The sequence below is a fragment of the Asterias rubens genome, chromosome 6 (assembly GCF_902459465.1).
Source record: "Asterias rubens chromosome 6, eAstRub1.3, whole genome shotgun sequence".
Classification (NCBI taxonomy): Eukaryota; Metazoa; Echinodermata; class Asteroidea; order Forcipulatida; family Asteriidae; genus Asterias; species Asterias rubens.
Window position 1 is genome coordinate 21,931,160 of NC_047067.1, and position 26,535 is coordinate 21,957,694.

Here is a 26,535-nt window from a genome sequence, read left to right on the forward strand (position 1 = left end):
TCCGTGTTGAACATCTCTTCCTACCGACTACGCTACAAAACAGTGAAGGGTGAGAAAAAGACTCTAAACACAAACCATGATTTAACCGCATACAAACCATTTAAATCACACCCTATTGCATGTATACACCCAGCGAGTTGAAGCAGCACACAATCCTTATTAATGCTGTCTGCCTGCAGGGGCTTTGCCTCTCCCGAGCCAAGCCAACGATCTCTTTTGTTCGGCCCATGCCTAGGTAGTGTGCAGACAGGCGGTGAAGGGTGGTTACAGGAACGACTACCAACGTCTATTGACAGGGAACTTGTACTGTGGCTGTACGACATGGGGCCTTCAAATTGATAACATTCATTGTTCATGCTTGGTTTGTTTTTCTGTGCGATGATCAATGTTACTGGCTACTTATGTCTGGAATTAAACCGTTAGAAGATAAAAAAATGGTAAAACAACTTGGCACAAAAGTAATGTCTTTTTTTGTTATCGTACACTTAGTTTGTTATGGTCATTATATAGTGTATTTAATTGCTTTTATGTTTCAGTGCTCAGAAACCCTGTAAATTAAGCGCTATATAAATGCATGTTATAGAAAGGTTTGCGGTAACACCATGTAATGACTATCTCTAATGAGTTGGGGTGGTTCTGAAAAGAACCGTTGGTTTCAACTCGACGTTTCGATCAGTATGCCCTGATCATCTTCTGCATGTTATTATTGTTATTATTTGTTCCTGTTGGTTAATAACTGATCCGTACATGGTAGCTGTTGGTGAGGTTTTAGCAAGGATTCGGTGAAAGGGTGTCCAAATGTGCTGGACAAAATTTTGGTGTTCAAACTGTTCACTTATAATACATATTCATGTGCGTCACGTGGGTGTGTATAAACCTTTGTTTATGACCGGTAAAAAGTGTTAATTCATGGGCGTGACACGCAAATTTAAATTAGTGTGTCCAAAAGACACCCAGACATCCCTCTGGCTAACACTTTGGCTGTCGGTGGTTAAGTGAATAATTTACTGATCTTTTAACAGTAGTAGAACTTAAACAATTTTTATAGCATTTTTATCTGCATGATAAAGACACACCTCCCAATGGAGTTCTTAAGTGCTCTGCTGTCATATTTTTTTATGACAGGAGGCGAGTATGCAGACCTATGCTTGAATTATGAGACCTATTTGTGTAGCACCTTGTAAGGGTTTATGTACATGGCTGCTATCTATGCCAAAAACACTGGGATCAACCCCTCCTCTCTTAAAAAAACCAAAACGACAAGTGTTCTTGGTTGTTTTATGTGCATTAAACGAGGTGTGGAACCTATGGCTTTACGTCCCATCAGACTGATTGTGGTGAAATATCGTGCACGAGGACACAAGTGTCATGACCAGGAGCTGAACCTAGAGTCTGGAAAACACAAGCCTCTAGTCAGTCTGGTGCTCTAGACTCTAGTCTGGTGCTCTAGACGGCTCTCCCATGACACTCCACTATTGTAGTTCAGATCCAGTCCTGATATTTGACAGAGGCTGTGAAGGCGATTGCCTCCATGCCCCTGGTCATTGCCTTGATGCCCTTGAAATGCACCAGTAGAAATTTACAATTTCTTCAGTCATAGGGTGCCCTTTACCAATGAGAAATGCCTTGGTGCCCTTGCCCTTTCAAAAGTGTAGCATACTGGGCTGCAGACCGTCACGTATTAAACTTGTGGACAAGTTGTTCAATATTTGTCGCTGTGACAGTCGAGTCGTGGTGATAGAGTAATAACACTCGGCGCTCCATGATCCAAGATTGCTCTCGGGAGATCACTGCTCTAGCATGAGGCTGCTGGCTGCTGACTTCTCCACATTTAACTGTGACTGCAGTCATGAGAGCAGTAGTCTCTTGGGGCCAGCAGTTCTCTCAAGAACATCACCTATGTCGGGAGATTCAGTGAGAGGGTCGAAACGGAGCAACTCCTCCAGAGGCTTCTCATACATTGTTCTCATTCCTCATCCAATTTCATAGAGCTGCTTTAAAGCAAATATTATTGCTTGCAGGATACCAGTCACAAATTTTATAGGGCAGCTTATGCAAACATTTTTGCTTAACTATTTAGTGCTATTTAGTAGTTTGGCTGGTAACCTTAATCTGGCAAGTAAAATTTGGCTAAGCTACTTTCTGTGCTTACTAAGCACCTCTATGAAATTGGGCCTACATGCTTTACGTATGCACTAATTACTTTCCAAGAGTGGATCTGATAATATTGACTTGTTTATCGACCTCCGTCTCGTTCATATTGACCCATTCCCATGACACCTACTTCCTAATAAAAACAGATGATCATCTGACATACATGTGCAGGGTGCCGGCCTTGAATTTCGCTCTTGAAGGGGTGCAGCAATTTTACTCTGGTAGGGGGCACTTCCATGGGGAAGATTTAGGTTAGAATTTCGCAGAGGGCACCACAGCAAATATACAGGGCACCACGGCAATCTGAAAAAACGCTCCCACTTTTAAAAAGGGCAAGGGCTCGAAGGAGTTTTCTCCTTGGTGAAGGGCACCTTTGTAAATTTCTACCAGAGCATTTCAAGGGCACCAAGGCAATGACCCGGGGGCATGAAGGCAATCGCCTTTGTTGCCTCCTTGATATAGTATTGAATATATTGCCGGTATATAATATTGAAACAATCAAAATCATTCCAAAACCAACGGTATGCGTACCCTTTAAGGGCACGGCTATTGTGGCAATGGAGCTTCTATAGGGCAGCACCAAGGCGGTGCTCAGGAGCACAGAGGCAACCGTGTATGTTGCCTCCGCTGAAGTATTCCGTCATGAAGCTTGCATAGTGAAGCCTTGTATATAATGTTGACAAGTGAAGTGATGTCCGATCATGGTGTCACTGCATAAATGCGAGTGCAATGTAAATTTATGTACATAGTCAACGTTGAAGAGTCGTTTAGTAACGGGCAATTTGCACTGTGTTGCTGGAGACGAAGTTACTCACCGTCGCTTACACATACAATTTTGATTTTAGAAGCAGTATTTATTGACTTATTATCATTATTATTTTGAGTTTTTTTTCAGGGGGGGGGGATGGGAAACGTGTACTGACTGGGATTAGGAATTGAGTGACAAAATTGCAAAAAAGCATTAGAATTAGAAACTCAGTCCAAAATATTTTGGCTGACAGCCCACCGAGGGGTTGGCAAATTGGTCACATTGAACACATATTAAATAGTAGTTTGTTTTATGCATGGGGTGTTTTTTTCGGGATTACCTGTTTTGTTTGGTGTTAGTTCCACAGTCTAGCTTTCTAAATCCCTTCTAATGCTAGTCTTGTGTGTATTATGGATTTACCAGTAGGGTCTAGCGATACAATGGACACTTAACTCTTTCATCAGGTGGGGTCCCGTTGTCTGAGACGCAATCGATTTGTGTTCAGTTGATTTGGGAAAGAGGGGTGGGATGGGGGGGGTGTTCAAGTTACCCTCTCCAGGTGGTCCGTTCTCAATTCTCTCACAGTAATTACCAATAGTGTCCACTAGCACTGCCTTTAAACAAGGTCTTCAGAATATTTTCTTACTTGGTGCATGGAGGATGAACCTCCGTGCTTAGCGTTCATCTTGGTTTGAAAAGTATACTGTCCAATCTTGAGAATTTTACATATTGGTCTCTATCGTTTTCTCTTGATGGTTTTTGTGAAATTATTTTGTATCGGCCAAAATGTGCACGTACGACACGCTAACTGTTTTTATTCAGCCGTCGATTTCACCAAACTCTTCCTATCTTGGGATTAATCTTAGGACTTAAGACAAGTCCCCGCCTTGCACTGTTATATCAAAATTAAGATTAATCCCAAGTTAGGATGGGTTACTCGTCCCAACTCGAGATAGGATTAATCCTAGCGTTTCGTTAAAATCGGCTACAGGCTTGATACATTAGCTCATACGGGGAGAACCCTCTTGGAGTCAAAGTCACAGCAATCCTTTGCAATGTTCCAATGAAAATTGACTTTTTCCTCATAGAACTGCCCCTTTACCCCAGAGGAAAATATCTGTGCTCCATTCGAGAACAAAACTGAAGGCCTGGTATAGGATGAGTTAGAGGTCTTTCTCAAATTCAAATATTTTAGTGAAAAAATCCCTCTTTCTCAAAAACTATGTTACTTCAGAGGAAGCTGTTTCTCACAATGTTTTATACTATCAACAGCTCTCTGTTTCTCGTTAATACCAAGTAAGCTTTAATGCTATTAAATATTTTGAGTAATTACTGGTAGTGTCCAGTGCCTTTAACGTCCCTCTTGGCTCTTGTGTAGATGCTTATCAAAATGCTTAAAGGCAGTGGACACTATTGGTAATTACTCAAAATAATTATTAGCATAAAACCTCACTTGGTAACAAGCAATGGGGAGAAGTTGATAGTATAAAACATTGTGAGAAACGGCTCCCTCTGAAGTGACGTAGTTTTCGAGAAAGAAGTAATTTTCCACGAACTTGATTTCGAGACCTCAAGTTTAGAATTTGAGGTCTCGAAATCAAGCATCTGAAAGCACACAACTTCGTGTGACAAGGGTATTTTTTTATTTCATTCATATCTCGCAACTTCGACGGTCAATTGAGCTCAAATTTTCACAGGTTTGTTATTTAATGCATATTGCTTAGATACACCAAGTGAGAAGACTGGTCTTTGACAATTACCAATAGTGTTCATTGCCTTTAAAATCCTAGGATGAGTTTGGTACTGCAGTTGATTGACATATTATTACCACTATGATCCTAGTGGTCAGGTGATGGGAGGCTCTTGATTTATAGGGGGTGTGGAGGGGTTGGGATAGGGGGGGGTTGAAGAGATCTAGCAGGAGTCCATTTTCAGCCAAGTCATAATTGGATGGCAAAATGAGTCACCCACGTCTGCAAATAAGCTCCAACTAGAAGTGCATGGACCCTTCTTTTAAATATCCTTTAGTCCTTTGTGGAAGGACCAGCAGCCGATTTCACAAAGAGTTAGGACTCGTCTTATCTCGAGTTAGGACGAGTAACTCTTCCTAACTTAGGATTAATCTTAAGGTCTGCATGCTACAGTGCAGGGTTGGGACTCGTCCTAAGTCCTAAGATTAATCTTAAGTTAGGAAGAGTTTTGTGAAATCGACGGCAGTTAGCTTGTCATATTATATTAATCGCTATTGCAACCTTAACGTTATAATAAGGATACCTTTCAAAAATTAACTAGCCAACCGGGCCACTTGGAGAGAATTCTGACTGGTCCTCAAATGTTTTATAACTGACATGTGGCCACTGTAAGTGGCAAACAGCTGTTCGTATGCTATCCGCTGTTTTCAAACATCAAGTTACTGGAAATTCAGACCTGTGGTATCAAAAACAAAAGTTTTAAAGACATTGTACACTATTGGTAATTGTCAAAGACCAGTCTTCTCACTTGGTGTATCGCAACATATGCATTAAATAACAAACCTGTGAAGATTTTAGCTCAATTGGTCGTTGAAGTTGCGAGATATGAATGAAAGAAAAATAACCCTTGTCACACGAAGTTGTGTGCGTTTAGATGCTTGATTTCGAGACCTCAAGTTCTAAATCTGAGGTCTCGAAATCGAATTCGTGGAAAATTACTTCTTTCTTAAAAACTCTGGCACTTCAGAGGGAGCCGCTTCTCACAATGTTTTATACCATCAACCTCTTCCCCATTACTCGTCACCAAGAAAGGTTTTATGGCAATCATTATTTTGAGTAATTACCAATAGTGTCCACTGCCGTTAACTTATTTACTCAAAGTCTATCCAGCCAAGATATTTCAAGCTCCTCGAGGAAGTTTTCCTTCTGTGTGGAAATCTGTGAAATTTATATGCTCTTTAAATCAAATTTGCTCTGGTAGGGGACTTTGCCATATCATTTTGTTGATACCTAAAGGGCTTGAATCAAAGTTTATCTAATTTAGTCGAAAAATAAGTTGAGTTAAAGAGAACATTACCACCACGTGTGTACGAACAACACAAAGAGTTTTGTACAAATATCAGTGGGTTGTTTAGAGGTTCTTTTTGATGTGCTTACAGTTGTTGACCTCAGATGTTGTGTGAACTAGTCCGCTCGTAAATCATTCTATAGTCTGTTGGTACACAGGACATTGTTGACTGGAAGCCTAATAAATACATACTCTCTACCATTCAGGCTTTGATAGGCTGTAGGGGAGAGTGGTCACGCATCGTTGGGTTTTCTATTTCTCATTTTTTATTTTGAGACTCATTTTTTGTATTTTCCAATTGGTGCAACATTTCCGTGTCAATAAACACAACCTCTTTTTTTTCTTTCCAATCTGGGCCTAATTTCGTAGAGGCACAAAGTCAGGCTATACTTTTTTGAGTAACTGTTTAAGATAAGTATCCTCACTTGATGTATCCCAACAAATTATATGAAACAATAAAACCTGTGAAACCTTCTCAATGAATCACTGCTAAGTTGCTGTGTGATGTCGCAGCTCTATGTCGCAGCAAAATCACTCTGAAATAGGTCCAATTTTTTAGTGCGATTCTGTAAGTGTAATCGATATCGGAGAGTACTCATTGAATCACTGCATGGTTGCTGCGCGATGTCGCAGCTCATGGATGTCCCAGCTCTTGGATGGCCGCAACATCATTCTGAAAGAGGTTAAGTGCGATTCTGTAATCGATATCAAAGAGTGCTCATTGAATCACTGCATGGTTGCTGCGCGATGTTGCAGCTCGTGGATGGCCCTAGCCTGATAACGCACGGCAGGAAACCAATACCAATCAATCACTCCAATCTTATTGTTGTCATTCTTCGGGAATGTCCTTAGAGACAGACTCCCAGCCGACCGAACAAGTCTTGCATAGTGTTCACCAAGTATGTGTGTCGAGCTGGCCGCAGCTTTCAGTTACCTAGACTTCACTGCTGATAGGCTGATCCAGTTCACAGTAGAGCTTCCAAATACACAATTAAAGGCAGTGGACACTATTGGTTATTACTTGAACTAAGTGTTAGCATAGAAATTTACTTGGTAATAAGCAAAGGAGGGCTGTTCTTCTTAGGACTAGGATTTTTCTCCACCCCAGTAAAAAAGGAATTTTCAACAAAATATTGTATATAATATTCTCCTTGTTTAGAATAATCCTACAAAGGCACTGGACACTATTAGTAATTACTCAAAAGTAATTGTTGGCATAACATTTTAATTGGTAATGAGCAATGGAGAGCTGTTGTTAGTATAAACATTGTGATAAACGGCTCCCTCTGAAGTAACATACTTTTTTAGAAAAGGGTAATTTCTCACTCAAATAATAAGAGACTTCAGGCCTGAAGCCCTTTTTTGGCATCTGAAAGCGCACACATTTTTGCAGGAAGGGTGTTTTTTTCTCTTCATATTTCTCTTGCACTTTCGATGACCAGTTGAGTTCAAATGTCCACAAATTTATTATTTTATGCATATGTTTGGATACACCAAGTGAGAATACTGGTCTTTGACAATAACCAAAGGTGTCTTGGTAATCACTCTTAAAACAAGAAGCCTACATCAGCGTTTGATATTATACAAAGGGTTTTTGAGAACAATTCACAAATGTGGCTATGTAAAAAAAAAAGTTGTTATGCCTCAAAATTTGAGTCTCAGAAGCATTCTTGCAGAATGCTTCTAAGATTTCTTTCTTTCAACTCCCGATAATCTTCTACTCTGTAAAAAGTGTTTAAAAGATATATTTTGTACTTTTCGCTTGTTTGATGTTTAATAGCAGTGGACACTATGGTAGTTAGTCAAAATAATTATTAGCATAAAACCTTACTTGGTAACGAGCAATGGGGAGACGTTAATAGTATACAATGGTGTGAGAATTGGCTCCCTCTGAAGTGACGTAGTTTTCAAGAAAGAAGTAACTTTCCACGAATTTGATTTCGAGACCTCAGATTTAGAATTTGAGGTCACGAAATCAAGCATCTGAAAGCACACAACTTCGTGTGACAAGGGTGTCTTTTCCTTTCATAGTTATCTCGCAACTCTGACGACCAATCAAGCTCAAATTTTCACAGGTGTGTTATTTTACGCATATGTTGAGATACACCAAGTGAGAAGACTGTTCTTAGACAATTACCAATAGTGTCCACTGTCTTAAAAGTCATATTTGATGAGACTGCATATTTAGCAGCCTCAGGTTTAGATCACAGCAGAGCAGTCTAGAGTGAGATTGCCTCTTTAGGGCGTTGACACGCAGGTCAATAGTGTTTCTCTATTGCATTCCTGACTACAGCTAATGCAATTGTTAAACAGTTTGTAATAAATCAATGAGATTAGGCAAATCTCCTCAAAGCATTTACAGAGAACTGACTGGAGAGAGTGCACTATGGGGCGTGGGTGTTCGTGCTGTTGGCAGCTGATTGTGTTGATGGCCCTGGTGCCCCCTTCAATTTACTCTCATCTGTGATGTTTTTCAAAGGCCACCATTGGTAATTGTCAAAAGACCAGTATTCTCACTTGGTGTATCCCTACATATGCATAAAATAACAAATCTGTGAAAATTTTGACTCAGTCAGATGGTTATCAAAGTTGCAGGAGAACAATGATGAAAAAAAAAACTTGTTGCACAAATTTGTGGGCTTTGTGATGCCTAACAGGCCTTAAGTCTTTTAATATTTGCGTGAGAAATTTCCTTACACATTCTGCAACGTTCCTTTACAGAATGTACTTTTTGTAACACAAAACACAATGTACACAGATTTACATTAAAGGCAGTGGACACTATTGGTAATTGACAAAGACTAGCCTTCAATGTTGGTGTATCTCAACATATGCATAAAATAACAAACCTGTGAAAATTTGAGCTCAATCGGTCATCAAAGTTGCGAGATAACAATGAAAGAAGAAAACACCTTTGTCACACTAAGTTGTGTGCGTTTAGATGGTTGATTTTGAGACCTCAAGTTCTAAACTTGAGGTCTCGAAATCAAATTCGTGGAAAATTACTTCTTTCTCAAAAACTATGGCACTTCAGAGGGAGCCGTTTCTCACAATAACAGCTGTCCATTACTCATTACCAAGTTAAGTTGTATCTGAACATTAATTTTGAGTAATTGCCAATAGTGTCCAGTGCCTTTAAAAGGAAAATGCCCTTTATAAATCAATCAATCAGAAATCGTTTCTAAAGCGCCAAAATCACACTTAAGATTCATATGTGCACTAAAGACAGTTACATGAAAATACACTTGTTGAAAAAGATAACGATTGGTTTCTTGTAACTATAAATAGTCTGAGCGTCCTTGCTGTAATTCAGAAGAGTTTGCGTCATGACTACCTCATGGGTCAAAATCCTCAGCCTGAATTTAAAATTCACTTGATCCGAACATAATGTAGCGAGGGTGGCGTGCTAGAAATCCGTATTCCCAATCATGAAAGCCATTCCAAATTGAAATCCAGAAGTCTACACACTGTAGCATCGGCAAATACTAGAGTAGCAGACTAGTACCACGTTCATTTTCATTGTCACACTTACTGACTGCAAATGGCTCTGCGTTTACATTGCATTACACACAGTCCATACCCATCCCCCCCCCCCCCCCTCCCTTAAAGTGTACATGCACATATCGACTCAGCTGCTGGCAGGCACACTGATTCATAAATAAAGCATCCAGCTTTTGCCCGCCGCTGTCGTCGTAGTCGCCGCTGCTTGCCCACACGCTGTTACGCAGATCCAAAGACACAACGACAGTTGGGGAGAGAATCTTGATAGCGTACACCGTAGCTCCTTCCCCGCAGGCCTGCACGGAAATCAACTCTCGTTAGATCAGGGTTTTTTCCTTTTCTTTTGCCAGCCAGCCAGCGCGTTGACTATTCTTGGCTGCTTGGTGCTGTAATGAACTATGTGTGTGGCAGCGAGGCAATAGAATAATGGATAATAGGTCTTAGGGTTTACCTAGATGCCCATGTGCCTGGCCACGCAATCAGAAAAGTCTGTTTCTACTTCAGAGTGGACTCGCCGAAACTGAGTGCATTGATGACAGTGGGGTGTCACCCTATTTTTCAATTTCCAAGGTTGCCATTTATAGCTGTCACATAGCTTTTATGTATACATAACGTTAAAGATAAATATTAGAGGCTGTTGTTAAATTTGCAGCCAATTTGCGATCCTTGGTGTAGTTAGCCTGATTCCAAAATCATCAACTTCTTGAAAATAGTAAAATTGCATTCAAAGTGAATACAACTAAAACATTAGCCATGATATGAATGTGATGTGAAGTCTTAAATAAACTGGACACTATTGGTAATTTTACTCAAACTCTATTAGCATAAAACCTTACTTCATAATGGGCAACAGAGAGCTGTTGATAGTATTAAAACATTGTGAGAAACGGCTCCCTCTGAAGTAATGTAGTTTTTTAGTAAGAGGTAATTTCTCACTGAAATATTTGAACCTGAGCAAGACTTCAGGCCTGAAGCCTTTCTCAGGCATCTGAAAGCACATAAATTTGTGCAACAAGGGTGTTTTTTCCCCCATTATTTTCTTGCAACTTTGATGACCAACTTCGATGTGTATGTTGGGATACACCAATTGAGAATACTGGTCTTTGACAATTGATTATCAAACATGTTCAGGGGTGGATTTCACAAAGAGTTAAGACTAGTCTTTATCTCGAACTTAGGACTAGCCTTGAAGTTTTTAATAGCTCCTAGAACTAGTCATAAGTTAGGACTAGTCCTAACTCTTTGTGAAATCGACCCCGGTTCCTTTAAACATTCTACAGTTTGAGAAATAACTACCTTATACATGAAGATCTTAATTCGGTGTTATTTGAAAGGTCTTATGCTCATCTGTTTGGTGAACAAATAAATCCAGTTTACTCGTCGGACAGGAAGTGTCTAGTTTAAAGAGTGACCAGCACATTTGGAAATCCAATTCCCGAATCAAGGCTAACCCATTACTTAAAAGAACACGTTGCCTTGGATCAGACGAGTTGGTCTTTGAAAAGCGTTTGAAACCGTTTGTTATAAAATGCATTTGGTGAGAAAGATATTTTAAATGTAGAATATTATGATCCACACAAGTATCACACGAAATTGCGTGGTTGTCCTTTTACCTCTTCGACTTACACGGTCGGCCATTTATGAGAGTCAATACCCTTGTCACACAAAGTTGTGTGCATTTAGATGGTTGATTTCGAGACCTCAAGTTCTAAATCTGAGGTCTTGAAATCAAATTCGTGGAAAATTACTTCTTTCTCGAAAACTATGGCACTTCAAGAGGGAGCCGTTTCTCACAATGTTTTATACCATCAACCTCTCCCCATTTCTCGTCACCAAGAAAGGTTTTTTGCTAATAATTATTTTGAGTAATTACCAATAGTGTCCACTGCCTTTAAGGCTTTAGTTGCAGTACACTTTTCATAGATCAGGAAAGTGGATTAAGACAAATCTAATCAAAAAATCTTACTCAGGGTAAAAATTGTACCAATGGTTTTACTAAGATTGGGCTGGTTGCAGATTGCACCACCGCACCTTGTAAACCAATACATGGTGTTATATGAAAAACTGGGTCCTATAATTTGAACGTAATGTAGCCTCAGCATACCTGTGGGGGAAAAAATGAGCGATTTGAGACGCCCTCGGGGTTGTGATTGTGATAGTGCGTGTATTTTGTTTTATAATATCTTGACATTCACAACAAAGACTTTGTGCAAATTAACTGAAATTTAATCTCCTGGTTGTCCATCATTCAGGGTTCAAATTTCATGGAGCTGCTAAAGCATAAAAAGTATAGCTAACCACAATAAAATTGTACTAAGCAGATTAAGGTTAACAACCAAAATGCCATTCTGCATGCACTATGTGTGACTGGTATCCTGCTTATATTTGCTTAGCAGAAAATTTGGCCGATTTCATAGAGCTGCTCAAGTGGAAAATATTGCTTCAAACATCTCTGCTTACCAAGAATAAGCAGCGAACAAGTTACAAACTGTGCACAAAAAATGATACTTAAAACTGGCAACCCTTTTTGCTTTATCAACTCTATGAAATTGGGCCCAGATCACACAATTGGTGGGTGGGGGGGGGGATTTATTACTAGCCATTTGTTAGTTTACTCTTTAGAATGATTTTTTTATTGGCCTTCAGAGCGTCAACTCTTGTCGGCGAAAATTGCTTTATTAGATATTCACTTTTTTATTGGCTGCTCTGGCAAATGAATTCACCTGGGTGACCTTAAAGGAACAGTGCAGTAAAATATTTGCAGTATTAGGAAAAGTTGTTATTTCTTTTTTTATAAAGGCATAAAAGGCATAAAAGCAGAAAATTCTGCTTAGCGAAATTCCTATGCTAAGCAAGAAATGAGTGGAGTATCAGCCACAGCTATGAAATGTACAGTATTTTGGCTTTCAACCTATTTTTGCCAGTAAGAGTTTTCTGTACTTAGCAAGTTGTTGTGATAACTTTGGAACTCTCTTCCCAGCTACATCCGCTCTCCACAGAGCATAGAACAATTCAAAACTCTGCTCAAATCCCAATTGTTTTCTATTGCCTATTGGTCAGTTTAATCCTTTTGTTTGCCCATTAAATATTAGTGTAATATTGTTAATTTGTTGCTCTTTGCCTTTTGTTTTTTTGTAAAGCGCATTGGTATTTCTTTCAGTTATGAAATGCGCTTATAAGAATTAGATATATTAATATTATAACAAGCATTATGAAATTGGGTCCAGGTTTCCACTTTCTAACAGACATCAGTCACCTTGTCGGCACATACCGCATCGCATCCTTTTAAAAAAAAAAGGGTTAAAAAAAACACTCTTGCATTCTAGCAAGTTCTAACAATGCATTGAAGTGGGACAATCAGTCGAGTATATATATATATATTTTTTAAACTGTTCAAACAAACGACTAGCTTAGGTATACACTATTAATATATGACTAATGCTGGTGGTGGTTTGCTCAAAAGCCAGGATGGTCTTTGTTAAAGTCCTTGGTCGATGGAGTTTAGTTTCTAGTTAATCTGCTTGGAGGTGTTTCATGGTTAAAGGCACTGGACACCTTTGGTAAAATGTCAAAGACCAGTATTCTAACTTAGTGTATCCCAACATCTGCATAAAAATTACTCAATTGGGAATCCTAGTTGCAAGATAATAATAAAAGAAACGACCACACTTGTTGCATTAATTTGTGTGCTTTCAGATGCTTAATTAAAAGGCTTCAGGTCTAAAGTCTTTTAATATTTGAGTGAGAAATTACCTCTTTCTCAAAAAGTATCTTACTTCAGAGGGAGCCGTTTCTCACAATGTTTTATACTATCAACAGCTCTCCGCTGCTCGTTACCAATTAAGTTTAATGCTACCAATTATCTTGAATAATTGTCAATAGTTTCCAGTGCCTTTAAGTCTGGCTTTGCCAAGTTGGAGTAGATATTTCGTAAAGTACATGACGGGGAAAATAAGTTATGAGTTGTTGGTTTTATCAGAGGCTAAGTGTAATTAGTTATCTATTATAAACACCTTTGTGATAGGATTGATCTTTTGTTAGCTTATTGTAACAGGGTAGCCTCCCCAACAGGCCATTTAGAATTATTTATAGTTTGTTGGATGGCTCGAAAGAAATAGCAGGAAATCAAAATTCAGTTTACATCTAAAGAGGGGAGAAGCCTCTAATGTTTAAGATGCTTCCAATACTATTTGTCAACCTTGTTTCGATGACAGGCTTGTTTTAAATTTCACAAAGAGTTGGGACTAGTATATCTCGAGTTAGGACGAGTTACTCATCCTAACTTAGGACTACCCTTAAATTTTTACTATCTAAGTGAAGTTATGTCTAGTCCTAAGTTTTTAGTGAAATCGACCCCGGTTATCGAGGTGAGAGAAACAGAGTTTTAATATAAATGCTGAGAAAAATTATTGAGGGGTAGGGGGTGTCACACCCCTACACCCCCTCTGGCCACTGCACCGTGCTCTTGAGCATTGTTCCTTTCAAAAACACGAGGCAGAGATTACAACAATGGTAATAGTCACCGACAACTTGGCCCTTTAGACTTTCAACAACAACTTCTCGACCAAAGAATTAACTGCAAAGATGGGTTGGTGAACCAGTGAATATTCAATTGTAGCACAAAGAAAACCCTGTGACTAAGAATTGTGTTTGACAACTCCACGATTGGTTGTGGGAACTGTTTTGTCAGGAGTGTGACTTCTAGAGTTCTCGGTAAATTACAAGTTTCTGAATTTCCCAGCCATTTAACAAGCTTGCCAGGGGTGAGAAGCGAGGGTTTAGCTGTGGTTTTGTCACACTGCATTACACTGTGTGGAAGCAGATGAAATGTATATATGGTAATACAAAGAATCAGCAGTCAGGCTGTTGATGTGGTCACACTCCCACCCTCTGGAGCACAGGTCTGACGTAAATAATGCATGTCCCCATTGTGTAGACCTCGGAAAAGGGAAACCGTACGTTTGACAACAAGTCGTGCTCGACATTACATGTACTCTTGTGTAAACTGTAAGGATAAACTGTGTTTGTTGTTTATTTATTTAGTCTGTGTTTGTGTGTGATTGTTCCACGCTGCAATTATTTAAGGGTTAGGCACAGGTGTGTTTTTCTGGCAGGTTTTGATTCAATTTGTGTCAAAAACGTGATTCTGCTACAATAAACAGCAAGTTTTGTTTTTGTTCATAAGATTTTTTGTAGATTTGTATCTTGTAAGTTGTTGAGGACAGTGATTTTGCAATACTTTGCAAAGTGTCATCGTCAGCAGACACCCCGCCCTTTCTTTAAATTGTCAAAGTATTTTGTTTCTGTCTTGTCATTTTTTTTTGGGGGGGGGGGGGGGTTTAAAAAAAAAAAAAAAAAAAAAATTAAAGCAGATTTGACAAACAGATATGGCCATGACAACAATCTGAAAAGTCTACAATTCTTTGTTTTGTTCTTGGTGGATTTCATTACCATATCCATATAAATATAGTAACAAAGATAATTTTGTAATTTCGGTAGAATTCCGTAGAAATAATGTTTTTTGTAAAAACAATTTTGTTTACAGTTTAATCCCAATAATGTTTCCCCCTCTCTCTCTAATAGAAGGTCCCAATTTCGAAAAGCTGTTAAGCAGAAAATACTGCTTGGAAAATTTCTTTGCTAAGCAAAAAACTAGCAGGGCACCAGTTTCAATTAAGTAAAGTTTATGGAATTTTGGCGATAACCAGTTTCTGCTAAGCAAGATTTTTCTGTGCTTAGCATGTTTTTATGCTTACCAGCTCTATGAAGTTAGGCCTAGACTAGAAAGGCTGTTTGATATTGCAAACCTATAGTAAATTAGCTTATGTCAGTAGTCGGACCTTGAATAATATGCTAACAATGCATTATGCAAGTTAATTAATTGAACTCGTCATTTCATCAGTGACTTCACGGTCGCTGTCGGCGTTGCCGCTAATTTAAATCGTGACTGCATCAGTGTTGAATCACAGACTATTAGAAAATAAACAATTGCTCTCTTGGTTGGCCAAGCATGCAGCAAAAGAACAATTCTGTAAAAAAAAAAATATAGGATGCACTGCAAGGTTTTAACCATGATTTGACTGGGTGTCCAAACTTGTCTGTTAAAGTATTGTATAAATCGCAGATAAAACAGTGTCAAAATTTAACACTGTAGGCCTGTATGCTTCGCTTTTGAAAGGGCAAGGGCACCAAGGCATTTTCTCCTTGGTAAAGGGCACCCTATGAGGAAATTGTTAATTTGTACCGGAGCATTTCAAGGGCACCAAGGCAATGACAAGGGGGCATAACGGAGTGTCCAAAAGAGACACAAAGGCACCCCTCTTGCCGACTCTGTAAATGTCTAATGAATTGTTCACATTTACAAACTCACTTTGGGTATATTGACACCTTTTTTTCACCACTTTCAGTTAACGGCAGTGGACACTATCAGTAATTACTCAAAATCATTATTAGAATAAAACCTTACTTGGTAACGAGTAATGGGGAGAGGTTGGTAGTATAAAACATTGTGAGAAACAGCTCCCTCTGAAGTGGAGCACTTTTCGAGAAAGAAGTAATCTTCCACAAATTCGATTTCGAGACCTCAAGTTTAGATTTTGAGGTCTCAAAATCAAAGCACACACCTCGGTGTGACTAGGGTGTTTTTTCTTTCATTATTATCTCGCAACTTTGGTGACCGTTTGAGCTCAAATTTTCACAGGTTTGTTATTTTATGCATATGTTTAGATACACCAAGTGAGAAGACTGGTCTTTGGCAATTACAAATAGTGTCCATTGTCTTTAAGATGTAGCACTCTGAGTAAAATACACTGCTTGCCCTTCACTAAAATTTGTCTAGCTTTAACACTGAGTATGACATAACTAGGTTACAACTTTACAGAGCCCCTTTAATTCTTGATAATAGACTTACTCTAGACATAGCCCCTTTACTCGTCTACATCAAAAGTAGATTTCAATACCCAGTCTTATCATTGTAACGATTGTAAACAAGATGTGAATTGGAGTTCAATTATTATATTAATTATATCATTATTATTATGATACTTACTGTGCTCAGTTCTTGCTGAAATACAGCATCTAAAGCGTGTGTGTGTTTGAGCACAATAAATGGAGATAACAGGAATGGTACTTCACGGAGGCCACACAAGTGATTGCCTCCATGCCCTGTGGTCATTGCCTTGGTGCCCTTGAAGTGCTCCAATAGAAATATACAATTTCCTCATAGAGTGCCCTTCACCATGGAGGTAGAGAAAATGCCTTCGTGCCCTTGCCCTTTAAAAAACGAAGCACACATGTCTGAGGATATTTATTTATGGTAAAGAAACCAAAGATGCCTCCTAATTGGTCCTAAAGACACCGGACACTATTGGTGATTGTCAAAGACCAGTCTTCTCACTTGCTGTATCTCAACATATATGCATAAAATGACCAACCTGTGAAAATTTGAGCTCAATTGGTCGTCGAAGTTGCGAGATAATAATAAAAGAAAAAAACACCCTTGTCACACGAAGTTGTGTGCTTTCAGATGATTGATTTCGAGACCTCAAATTCTAAATCATCACTGTAATAACCTATCTTTCTTAAAGTTTGTGTATGCTCAGCGCCTTGAGTACCTTGTTTGGTAGATATGTGCGCTATATAAGACTTCGTTATTATTATTATTATTATTATTATAAACCCTTTGAGTCGGGTACATTTAGCGCATACTTACTAACTAGACATTGCCCCAGTAATCAGTCATAATCGAATACCATCGGGTTACCAGTCCCAAACCATTGCCTTTACTTGCTGTTTGAGTCTTTGTGCATGTGCGTGGGGCCCATAGAGTTATATATATAAGAACTAGAGGGCGGCACTGGTGATACTTCTTGCACAAACCAACGGGACTGCAAGGAGACACGCGCGCCATTCTGCATGCGCGTTGAATATGAAGTACACATTGGAATTTGTGTTTATTGAACGCTGACGCGATGCTGTTTTGTCAACTTACAAAATGGCCGCACAAACACACGCTGTGCAATGCCTGTTTTGTCAACTTACAAAATGACCGTCTGCGCGCATGCCGGATCGCGTATATAGGCCAGTGCGCCTTCTAGTTCTTATATATAAGTCAATGGTGGGGCCTTTGGTTTTACTATAGAGGTTTAACCAACTCAACAAGAACGTCCTGCACCAAGACTAGCCCTGCCTTGATATAGCCCCTTTAGTTGGTTTACTTAATGAGAGCAGAGTCCGTACCTAGACATAGCCCCTTTAAAGGCAGGATGGCTACAGACTCTGTCACTTGGGGTCATGTCTGTGAAATGACCTCTAAGTGGGGAGGTGACCTGACCCAGGAGTGTGATTGTTAAACATGAAGCTCATTGTTGAGGTTTTTTTCCCTCTCCATTCTCGAGAGTCGGATTATCTTCAGATTTAAATATTTATTCTGGATTATTGAAGCGTAATCTCAGTAATGTACATTTAAAGACCCTAGCCTAGTAAATTTGTATAGACTAAAATAAGACGTAATTTGAAAAAGAAAATATCAAATAGTTGCATAAATGTAACATAAAGCACCGACAAATATTACCAACAAAAACCAGGTCACCAGTCAAAATACTAAGCAGTGTATAGGGGCCTACTTCTCGTAACTTGTTCCATTTGAATTTTTGTTAAGCAGAATTTTTTGTCCGAAGCATGAATTTGAAAATTTCCCTATTGCAAGCTAATGGAATTTGCACCTTATAAAAGTATACAATTTTATTTATTTGTTTTTTTTTTGTTTTTTATGCTGTTTTGGGGTGTTTTTTTTTTTTTTTCTTTTTGGGGGGGGGGGGGGGGGTGCTGTAGATGTTTATGAATGTACCTTCGTTTACATACAATTTCACATGTATTCTAAACCAGCCAATTAAATCCATTGTTACTGGGGGGTTTAGAGAGATTCATGCATTGCACCTGCTAGGGGGAGCCATAGGTGCAAAAGCCCGCCTGCAGGGCCGATGCGCACAAAGTGGTTCAACACAATGGAACAAAAAACGGGGGCAGTATAATCAGGTCTTTGGTAGCCGTCAATGGGGGGGGGGGGGATTTATGGGCTATTTTGTAAACACGCTTGACAGTTATGTAGGTAGCAGTTTGTGGAGTTGGGCAAAGTGGGACTTTTTTTCTATCAGGGTCTTAGATATTTTTACCCATGCTAACCTCATAGAGCTGCTAAGCACAACAATTTGCTTAGCATGAAATTTTTGCCTTATTAAAAACAGCATCACCAACCAAATGTTCATGTGATTTTCAGGATAAGCAAACAACAGCTGAATACAAGCAATATGCAACAAATGGACATTTGGTTAGTTATCCTGTTTTTAACAAGGCAGAAATTTCATGCTAAGCAATTTTGTGTGCTTAGCAGCTTTACTTTTCCATTATTTCCAGACACTGTCCGCGTCAGAAGGGGAAACAAATCCTGACACATTGATCAAAAATTTGACTTTAAAATCTAAAGTTGACAGTAGGACAAAGATCAAATTTTTGAGAAAATTTAGAGAGATATTGCTAAGCACAAGGGAATGTTTGTCAGCAGAATCTTGCCTGGGTTCGGCAATAGACCTTATGCGCATGACTTAATTTGAGTGGGGGCGCCCTCACCTAGATAGAGGTCAAAAGGAGGTTGTTCATTGGCCAATCTGATGCCAGCACGTACAAATTTGAGTGTTTCTTTTGTTTCATCATTGGTTTACCTCTAAAATTTTAACAAGGAGGCTTGATGTTGTAAATGCATGAAGGTTTATTTGAGTAACGAACGTTCCGCAGGAATACAGGTTAGACGTAAAACAAATATGTGGCTACAAAAATTTAACTAAATGCTACCATAAATTTCAGGTTAACAGAAAACCTTAGACCGGGAAACAAGTTGTTTTTACCACCTGGCCTGATATTGAAGATAGTAATTCTACAGTAAGCTGACCTCTCAGCAACTTGTTAAAATGTTTTGCCATCAGCTGGTTTACCGCGGCCTTCACTCATTACCTCCAGTTGTTTTTGCCATCATAATTCTTTCCTGGTACTCTGCTGGAGATGCTGTCAAGGTCTATTGGAGTCAATTTTCTACCAGCTGAGGTGTCTCACTTTTTTCTACCAGCTGGGGTGTCTCACTTATCCTGTATTTAGATAATGCATGGACAATTATTTGTGGAACAAAATATTCATGTGTTGACTTTTTTCTGGAAATGATAATTTTTGTGGTTGTTCACTTTTATATCTGAACGTAAACACGTCAGCACAAAATTTGTATATTTTGCTAATTTGAAACCAAAGTGCAATAGTTAACTCTTTAATTTTGAGTTAGCTATTTATAGGATCGTTGTATGAAAGATTGTGTTCGTGTTATTCCTATTTAGTCAACTTGGGTTTCAGCGCTATTGTGCATAATGTCTTTGTAGAAATGCATCAATGGAAGGCAGGGGGTGGGGGGGGGATGCTGATTTTTGTGTCCTTCTCATACATGTACAAGATTTACATTCACAAACCAAGATGTTCAATATCCAGAGGGATGGATTACATGGCTGTTCAATATCCAGAGGGATGGATTACATGGCTGTTCAATGTCCAGAGGGATGGATTACATGGCTGTTCAATATCCAGAGGGATGGATTACATGGCTGTTCAATATCCAGAGGGATGGATTACATGGCTGTTCAATGTCCACAGGGTTTTACCTACATGTACATGTGCCTAGTCTTTGTACGAGACGTTAGTCGCAATGTTATTGCAGAGTCCTGCGACTTCATACGTACATACCGATAGGGTAGTCAGGTTCTGGGACAGTCGGATTTGCTCAGTGGTTTCTGTCTACCTGCCTTTCACCTCTGTGGTTTGAGGTTCGAATCCCTGAATTGAGCCTTGCATATTGGATTGGGTTTTTGGTCCCTCCCAGGCATACAGCTAGTCTTTAATAGACCCTTCCCATGAAATATGTTAATTGCACATAGCGCATGCGCACTAACATTTAGGTTGGCAAAATGAGGGAACATCGCGCTGTTTTGTACACGGCTAATGGCTGCGTGACGCAGACGCAATTGCGCCTCTGCTTAGTGCACAACTCTATGGCGTTTGCCGACCAATAGGGTCTGTACGCATGCGTGAATGTAATTAGCATATTTCATGAGTAGGGTCCATTGGGTTGTTGTTGGTTCAAATCCCACACTAGTAATTTTGTCTTTTGTAAAACCCAAAACCGTTAAAATTAAACCCAGTCAGTTTTCCCTTCTTGTTTATTAATAATAATTATATGAGACATTTTTGTAGCGTATAATGAAGGACCCTTTAGATCCGCAACACAAAACGTAAAACGATAAAATGTATGAAGCAAAATGTTACCAAAATGTAAATTCAAACAAGTGAGTCTTAAAAAAGTCCCTTGAAAATCAAAACCGAGTCAGCTTGGCAAATGTATACCGTTAAGTCATCACACTACATGCACTTACCTTTTAACCCCCCACAGTAAAAACAAGTCTTGATTTGTTATAAAATACAGTTTGTTTCTTGCACAAGGGAGAGAGACAGTGCGCAAACATATCTTGGCGCCATGGGTTTGGCGATATTTTTTAGTGAGATAATGTATGACATAGTGAAGTTTCAAAAGTGCCCGTTCCACAAAGGCTTTTTTTAGAGGTTGATCCATTTTGTAGTCGTAGGACTGTATTTGCACATTGAGCGTGTACAGAACTTGTGTCCCTGTTATAGGGTTGCCTTTCTCTACGTATGGACGCATTTATAACTTATTATAAGGCCAATTTGTACTACAATGGTTTAAAGGCACTGTACACGTTTGGTAATTGTCAAAGACCACTGTTCTCACCAGGGCCCAGTTTCATAGCGCTGCCTAACGGTAAGCAAATTTGTGTGCTAACTGTAGCAGAAAAATTCGCTAAAGCCTTAGCGTATTTCACAGGTTAGCAGAAAAATTGGGCGGCCATATTGTGTGTTTACCGTGGATTTGCATTGTGACGTCATTTATTTTCGTGCGGTAAGGGGTAAGCACCGGAAGGTTAGCATGCCTTTTCATATGCTTATGGTTAGCAGCGCTAGGAAATGGAAATCGCACAGTAAACACAAAATCGGCCGCTAAGCAGCGCTATGAAATTTGGCCCTGGTGTGTCCCATAATAAGCATAAAATAACAAGCCTGTGAAAATTTGGGCTCAATTGGTCATCAAGTTGCGAGAAAATTATGAAAGAAAAAACACCCTTGTTGGATGAATTTGTGTGCTTTCAGATAGGAATAAAAGATTTCTAAATAGAAGTCTGGTAATTATTTTAGTGAAAAATGAACTCTTTCTCAATAACTACGTTATTTCAGAGGGAGTCGTTCCGACAATGTTTTTTCGTTTATATTACATGTATGGCTGATTTCCTGATCCAGTACAGCTTGTTCAATATCTGTCAGGATTGTACAGATGGTTGCCGTGGAAACACTTGCGTTATTGATTCTGTTTTTGATGTGTTGCTCTCTAGCTCGAAGGAGGCGTTTCCTATTTACAACTTGTTGTTGTTTTGAAAGGTTTTTTATTCTGTCGTTGCGAAGTAATGAAGGGAGTTAAGCAGTACTACACTTCTTTATTTAAAATCCTTGAATTTTGTGGGCTTGGGGAAGACATACACTGTCCCGTGGGGAGTGAAGATGATTGTGCGACATCTTCAATTAATATTTGAGCTGGCTGGTCATTTCAAAAACATCCAGAGAAAAAACTTGCATTCTACTCAATAAGAGATATTCCAGCCCAGTCTTGATTCTTAGCGTAAGTTTTCATCTTTGAGAGAGCAAGGCCATTTTCATTTTGTAAAGGGCACTTTAATCTTGAAGTCTATGATGAGAAACATTTGCACCAAGGCCAACCTTAATTTTAGGCTTGAATAAATAAATAGTAAACTTACGGGTCTAACCATGTATTAAATCCCCTTTTTGAGAAGTGTTGGCTCTGAGAAGAGCCGTTGCAGTGTGGTCTTGACGTTTCAAACAGTATACTCTGCTCGTCTTCAGGAGAGTCAAATTACTGAGCATCGCACCTTGTAAAAGATTAAGAAGAGTCCAATTTAACAAGTTTTATTTTCTTTTGTTTTTTTTGCTACAGTGCGGGACCGAAAGGTGATAATATTTATGAATGGAGATCATCAATCCTCGGCCCGAGGGGTTCGGTCTACGAAAAAGGCGTCTTCTTCCTGGATATAAACTTTTCCCCGGAATACCCGTTCAAACCACCAAAGGTACGTAAGCCACTAGGACCCGATTTCATAGAGCTGCCAGAAAACGCTGCTTGTCTGCTAAGCAGAAATAAGCAGGGTACCAGCCACAAGTTGCACATTATGACATTGTATTTTAGCTGGTAAGCTTATTCTGCTTAGCCACCTTTTGTGCTTAAGCAGCTCTATGAAACTTGCCCCACGGCTCGCCCTTAACACTAGTGCCCTGGGTTTAATAATGTCTAGTAAAAACGGCTATTGTGTTAGGGGCTAGTGAACGCCACTTCTCATCTTGCCTTTTGGGCAACTAAAAACTGCCATTTGTATCTGTTGTTTAAAATGTCTGTACTTCTCCCTATTCAGATGTGAATAATGAATTTTTAAAATGTGTAAAATTAGTTTTGAGTGTGTACTTGTATTGTCATTTGACACTTTAACTGGTCGGGTCAATGCCAAATACATCAGAAAGATTCAAGTATCACAAATTTGTGATATTATGTGTTTAAACTGGCTTTTTAAAACCAGTTACTTGTTCAAATTGCTCGTATGTATTCCTTTTCTAGATGTGCTTAATGAAACTTAAAAATGTGTTTAATTTATGAGTGTTTCAATATCCTTCTGTTATTCATTTGATCATTGAACTGGTTGTGATCATTTCCATTTATTCATCAGAAATATTCATTTGTGATATTGCGTGTTTGAATTGTCTTTTAAATAAAAATGTACTTGATTAATATGCTCAGGCTTCTTCTTTTTCTTTTTTTCAGATGTGCATATTTAATTGTTATAAATGTGTTAATTTATTATGAGTGCGTGAATGTAACTTCTTTTGACCATTTAGCTTGATTTGATTTGATTTGATTCACCGCTTCTTTTGGTGAACAAATGGTTCCTGTTTTTACACATTTTGAATTGTTTACTGCCTTTTTTTATATTCCAATGTATCTTTCTTTTTCAGGTTAATGATTTCTAGGTGTGCATGTTGTTTGTGATTATGTGAAACAGACTGTAAAATTTTCACATGTTGCAAATTGATTATTGTCGTAGTGCCGTTCACATTTATTATGATATTCTTGATTGTTTTTCTTGTTAAGGTTAATATTTTCAAAGTTTTCATTGTGTTCATATTTGTTGTTGTGTATAAGACTTCCACAGTAGATTGCCAAATTAATTGATTAAGGATAGTAATTTGACAGCAGATAGCACTAGTAACTATAGTTAGTACGTTACAGGTCTAGTACTTTGTAGAGGCAACTGTCAACATGACCCCTGGCCATTGCCGTAGTGCCCTTTGTAGAATTCATATCGTTGAGGTGCCCTTTGCTAAAGAAAACACCCAGCCCGTACTAACTGTCATTTGAATCGTCTGGTCAATCACTACGTTCTGTTTACATTTGTCTTTAGGTAAGGTTTAGTATACTGTAGGCCTAGTACTTTGTAGAGACCACTGCCCTAATGCCCCTAACCATTGCCTTAGTGCCCTTTGTAGACTTTGTCTCGTTGAGGTGCCCCAGTACTTGCCCTGTACTAAAGAAAACCTTGCTCCAGCCTATGTTTTAGTATACTGTAGGCCTAGTACTTTGTAGATGCTAATGCCCCAGGCCATTTGCCTTAGGGCCCTTTGTAGAACTTGCCTCGTTGAGGTGCCCCAGTACTTGCCCTGTATTAAAGAAAACCTTTCTCCAGCCTATACTATTTGGTGAATCTCTACCTTCTATTTACATTTGTCTCATAGGTAAGGTTCCGCACACGCATCTACCATTGCAATATAAACAGCCAGGGTATTATATGCCTAGACATACTCAAGGACAACTGGAGTCCTGCGTTGACCATCTCCAAAGTTCTGCTTTCCATTTGTGCATTACTCTCAGACTGCAATCCCGGTGAGTTTTGTTTGGTTTTATTTCATTTATTAGTTTTGGTTTATAATGATGGCTCTGCTTACTGCTGAGTTCTGCGCTTACAATCACCATTCTCCTCTTACTGTCATTTCTGCGCTAGCTGTGCAAGCGAAGAGTGCTTAGTAAGGTTGAGTTCACACCTTCACTGGCAAACATTGCTTGCTAACCTGTGAAATACGCTTGCTGTAAGCGCATAATTCGATGCTTCCGTATAAGCGCCAATTCTTTGCTTAGGGTAGGCAGAGCCATGAAATTGGGTCTTGTTGTGAAGTCAAGGACTCTCAGAACAAGCAAACTTAATCACTGTACTAGCCAAGAACGCAATCAAGACAATGAATCTTGTGTTTTAGTTATGGGAGGAAAACCTCAAGGAATTATTCCAGGCAAAACTCAGGCAGCTCTGCAAAAACAGTTGGGCAAAAAACACTTATGACGTCAGTTAAAAACTAACAACCATTCCTTGCTTTTTGTCTCTCACCCTCTCCCTGCAGCTGACCCCCTCGTTGGTAATATAGCAACTCAGTTTCTCCACAGTCGCGAGGACCACGACCGGGCAGCCAGGCAATGGACCGAACGTTACGCAACATGATGCAAGGAACCACCGCAACCGGTGGCTGCTTCGTTATCTTCGTTTAGTTTATTTCTCACTCATTGTTATTATCATTTTTTGTCCCACACTTTTTTATTGTTATTATATTTTTTTGTACAGCATGTTCTCCCGCTTCGCATTTTTCTGTATATTAGAGACCTGTGTTTCGAGTCAAGGCTCCAGACTTACTCCAATAACTGTGGGCGGGGTAGAGGGGAGGTTAGACCTTAGGGTTGGGTCAGATCTTCCATCATTGGGAGGTTTAGGTGTGGCGAGGGGTTGAACCGAGAGGAAGTTGCCTCCTTCCCCAAAACATCCCCAAATTTACACCTATGGTTGGCCATGTTTACCCTCTTACCACAATGTCTGGAAACGAGGGCTTTGTTTCAACCTATGAATTTGAAAGGCCTTGGTTAATACTCCAATCATACCTAACATTGTCAAACTGAAGGGCTTTTGTTTGGTGTCCCCCCCCCCCCCCCTTTCCCTGTCAACCCTTACCATGGTCCAATTTCATAGAGCTGTTTAAACATGAATGTAGCTAAGCACATCAAATATACGTAACAGATTTCAGTTTCCAGCCATATCAATGCTCAGTATCATGGCTCTGCTTACCACAAATTTATGGTAAGCTGAGCCATTAAATTTGGCTCTGGTCTTATCTACCATTTGTTACTGGTATCGCGCAATTTTTGTTTGCTAAGCAAGAATTTGTTAAGCAATGTTGATTTGCTTAAGCAGCTCTATGAAACTGGTTGCCTGCTTATCATTCCGCGTCCATGTGATTTAAAGTAGGAATAACGATTATAAATGGCAGGGTACCAATTAAATCACAGCAGTAGCTTCCAATCATACTTATGAGGGATCTATTTGGATTGCCCTTTCAAAAAAGGTCTGTACTCTCTTTATATTTGGCTTTCACTGCAGCTACACAAGTGTAGGTGGTATGGTTGGCTTGTGCGTAAAGCGCTCGCCTCCCACCAAGGTGACCCCGGTTCGAATCCCGGCCATGGCCATATGTGAGTTGAGTTGTGCGTTGGTTCTCTGCTGTGCCACGAAGGTTTTCCAGACCATCCTATTTTCCTCCCTCGGGGGAAAAATCAAACACTTTCGATCTTGGCTGTGCTCCGTGGTCACAATGGGTTGATGTGGCTGGCAGCCAAAGGCGCCCTTGCATGCCTGCTTTTCGAACATGTTGTAGCCACGTCCTTCGCAATTCAGCTCTTAGCTGCGAGTAAGGATGATTAGCTTCCAAAATTATTATAATTATTTGGCTTTCACCATCAGCTACTCAAGTGAAGAAGCCGTAGCCACAAGTAACCAAGAGGTTAAAACGTTTTCCCGCCTAAAATATCCAACGCTTTGGTGGATGATTTTAAGTGC

General features: G+C 39.4%; 1 protein-coding gene across 1 annotated transcript; it reads left to right on the forward strand.

Moving 5' to 3' along the window:
* Positions 1 to 1,800: 1,800 nt before the first annotated feature.
* LOC117291418 (ubiquitin-conjugating enzyme E2 E1-like) lies at positions 1,801 to 26,172 on the forward strand. Its single transcript, XM_033773071.1, has 5 exons — positions 1,801 to 1,914; positions 14,379 to 14,449; positions 22,554 to 22,686; positions 24,398 to 24,545; positions 25,055 to 26,172. The coding sequence occupies exons 1-5, from the start codon at positions 1,801 to 1,803 to the stop codon at positions 25,150 to 25,152; spliced, it is 564 nt and encodes a 187-aa protein (XP_033628962.1). The 3' UTR covers positions 25,153 to 26,172.
* Positions 26,173 to 26,535: the final 363 nt, after the last annotated feature.

Excerpts from the sequence above, each read along its gene's own strand:
- LOC117291418 (XM_033773071.1), top strand. The coding sequence starts at position 1,801 with ATGAGGCTGCTGGCTGCTGACTTCTCCACATTTAACTGTGACTGCAGT. Across the intron at positions 14,450-22,553 it reads CATGTACTCTTGTGTAAACT|TGCGGGACCGAAAGGTGATA; the intron begins GTAAGGATAAAC and ends TTTTTGCTACAG. Across the intron at positions 22,687-24,397 it reads ACCCGTTCAAACCACCAAAG|GTAAGGTTCCGCACACGCAT; the intron begins GTACGTAAGCCA and ends TTTGTCTCATAG.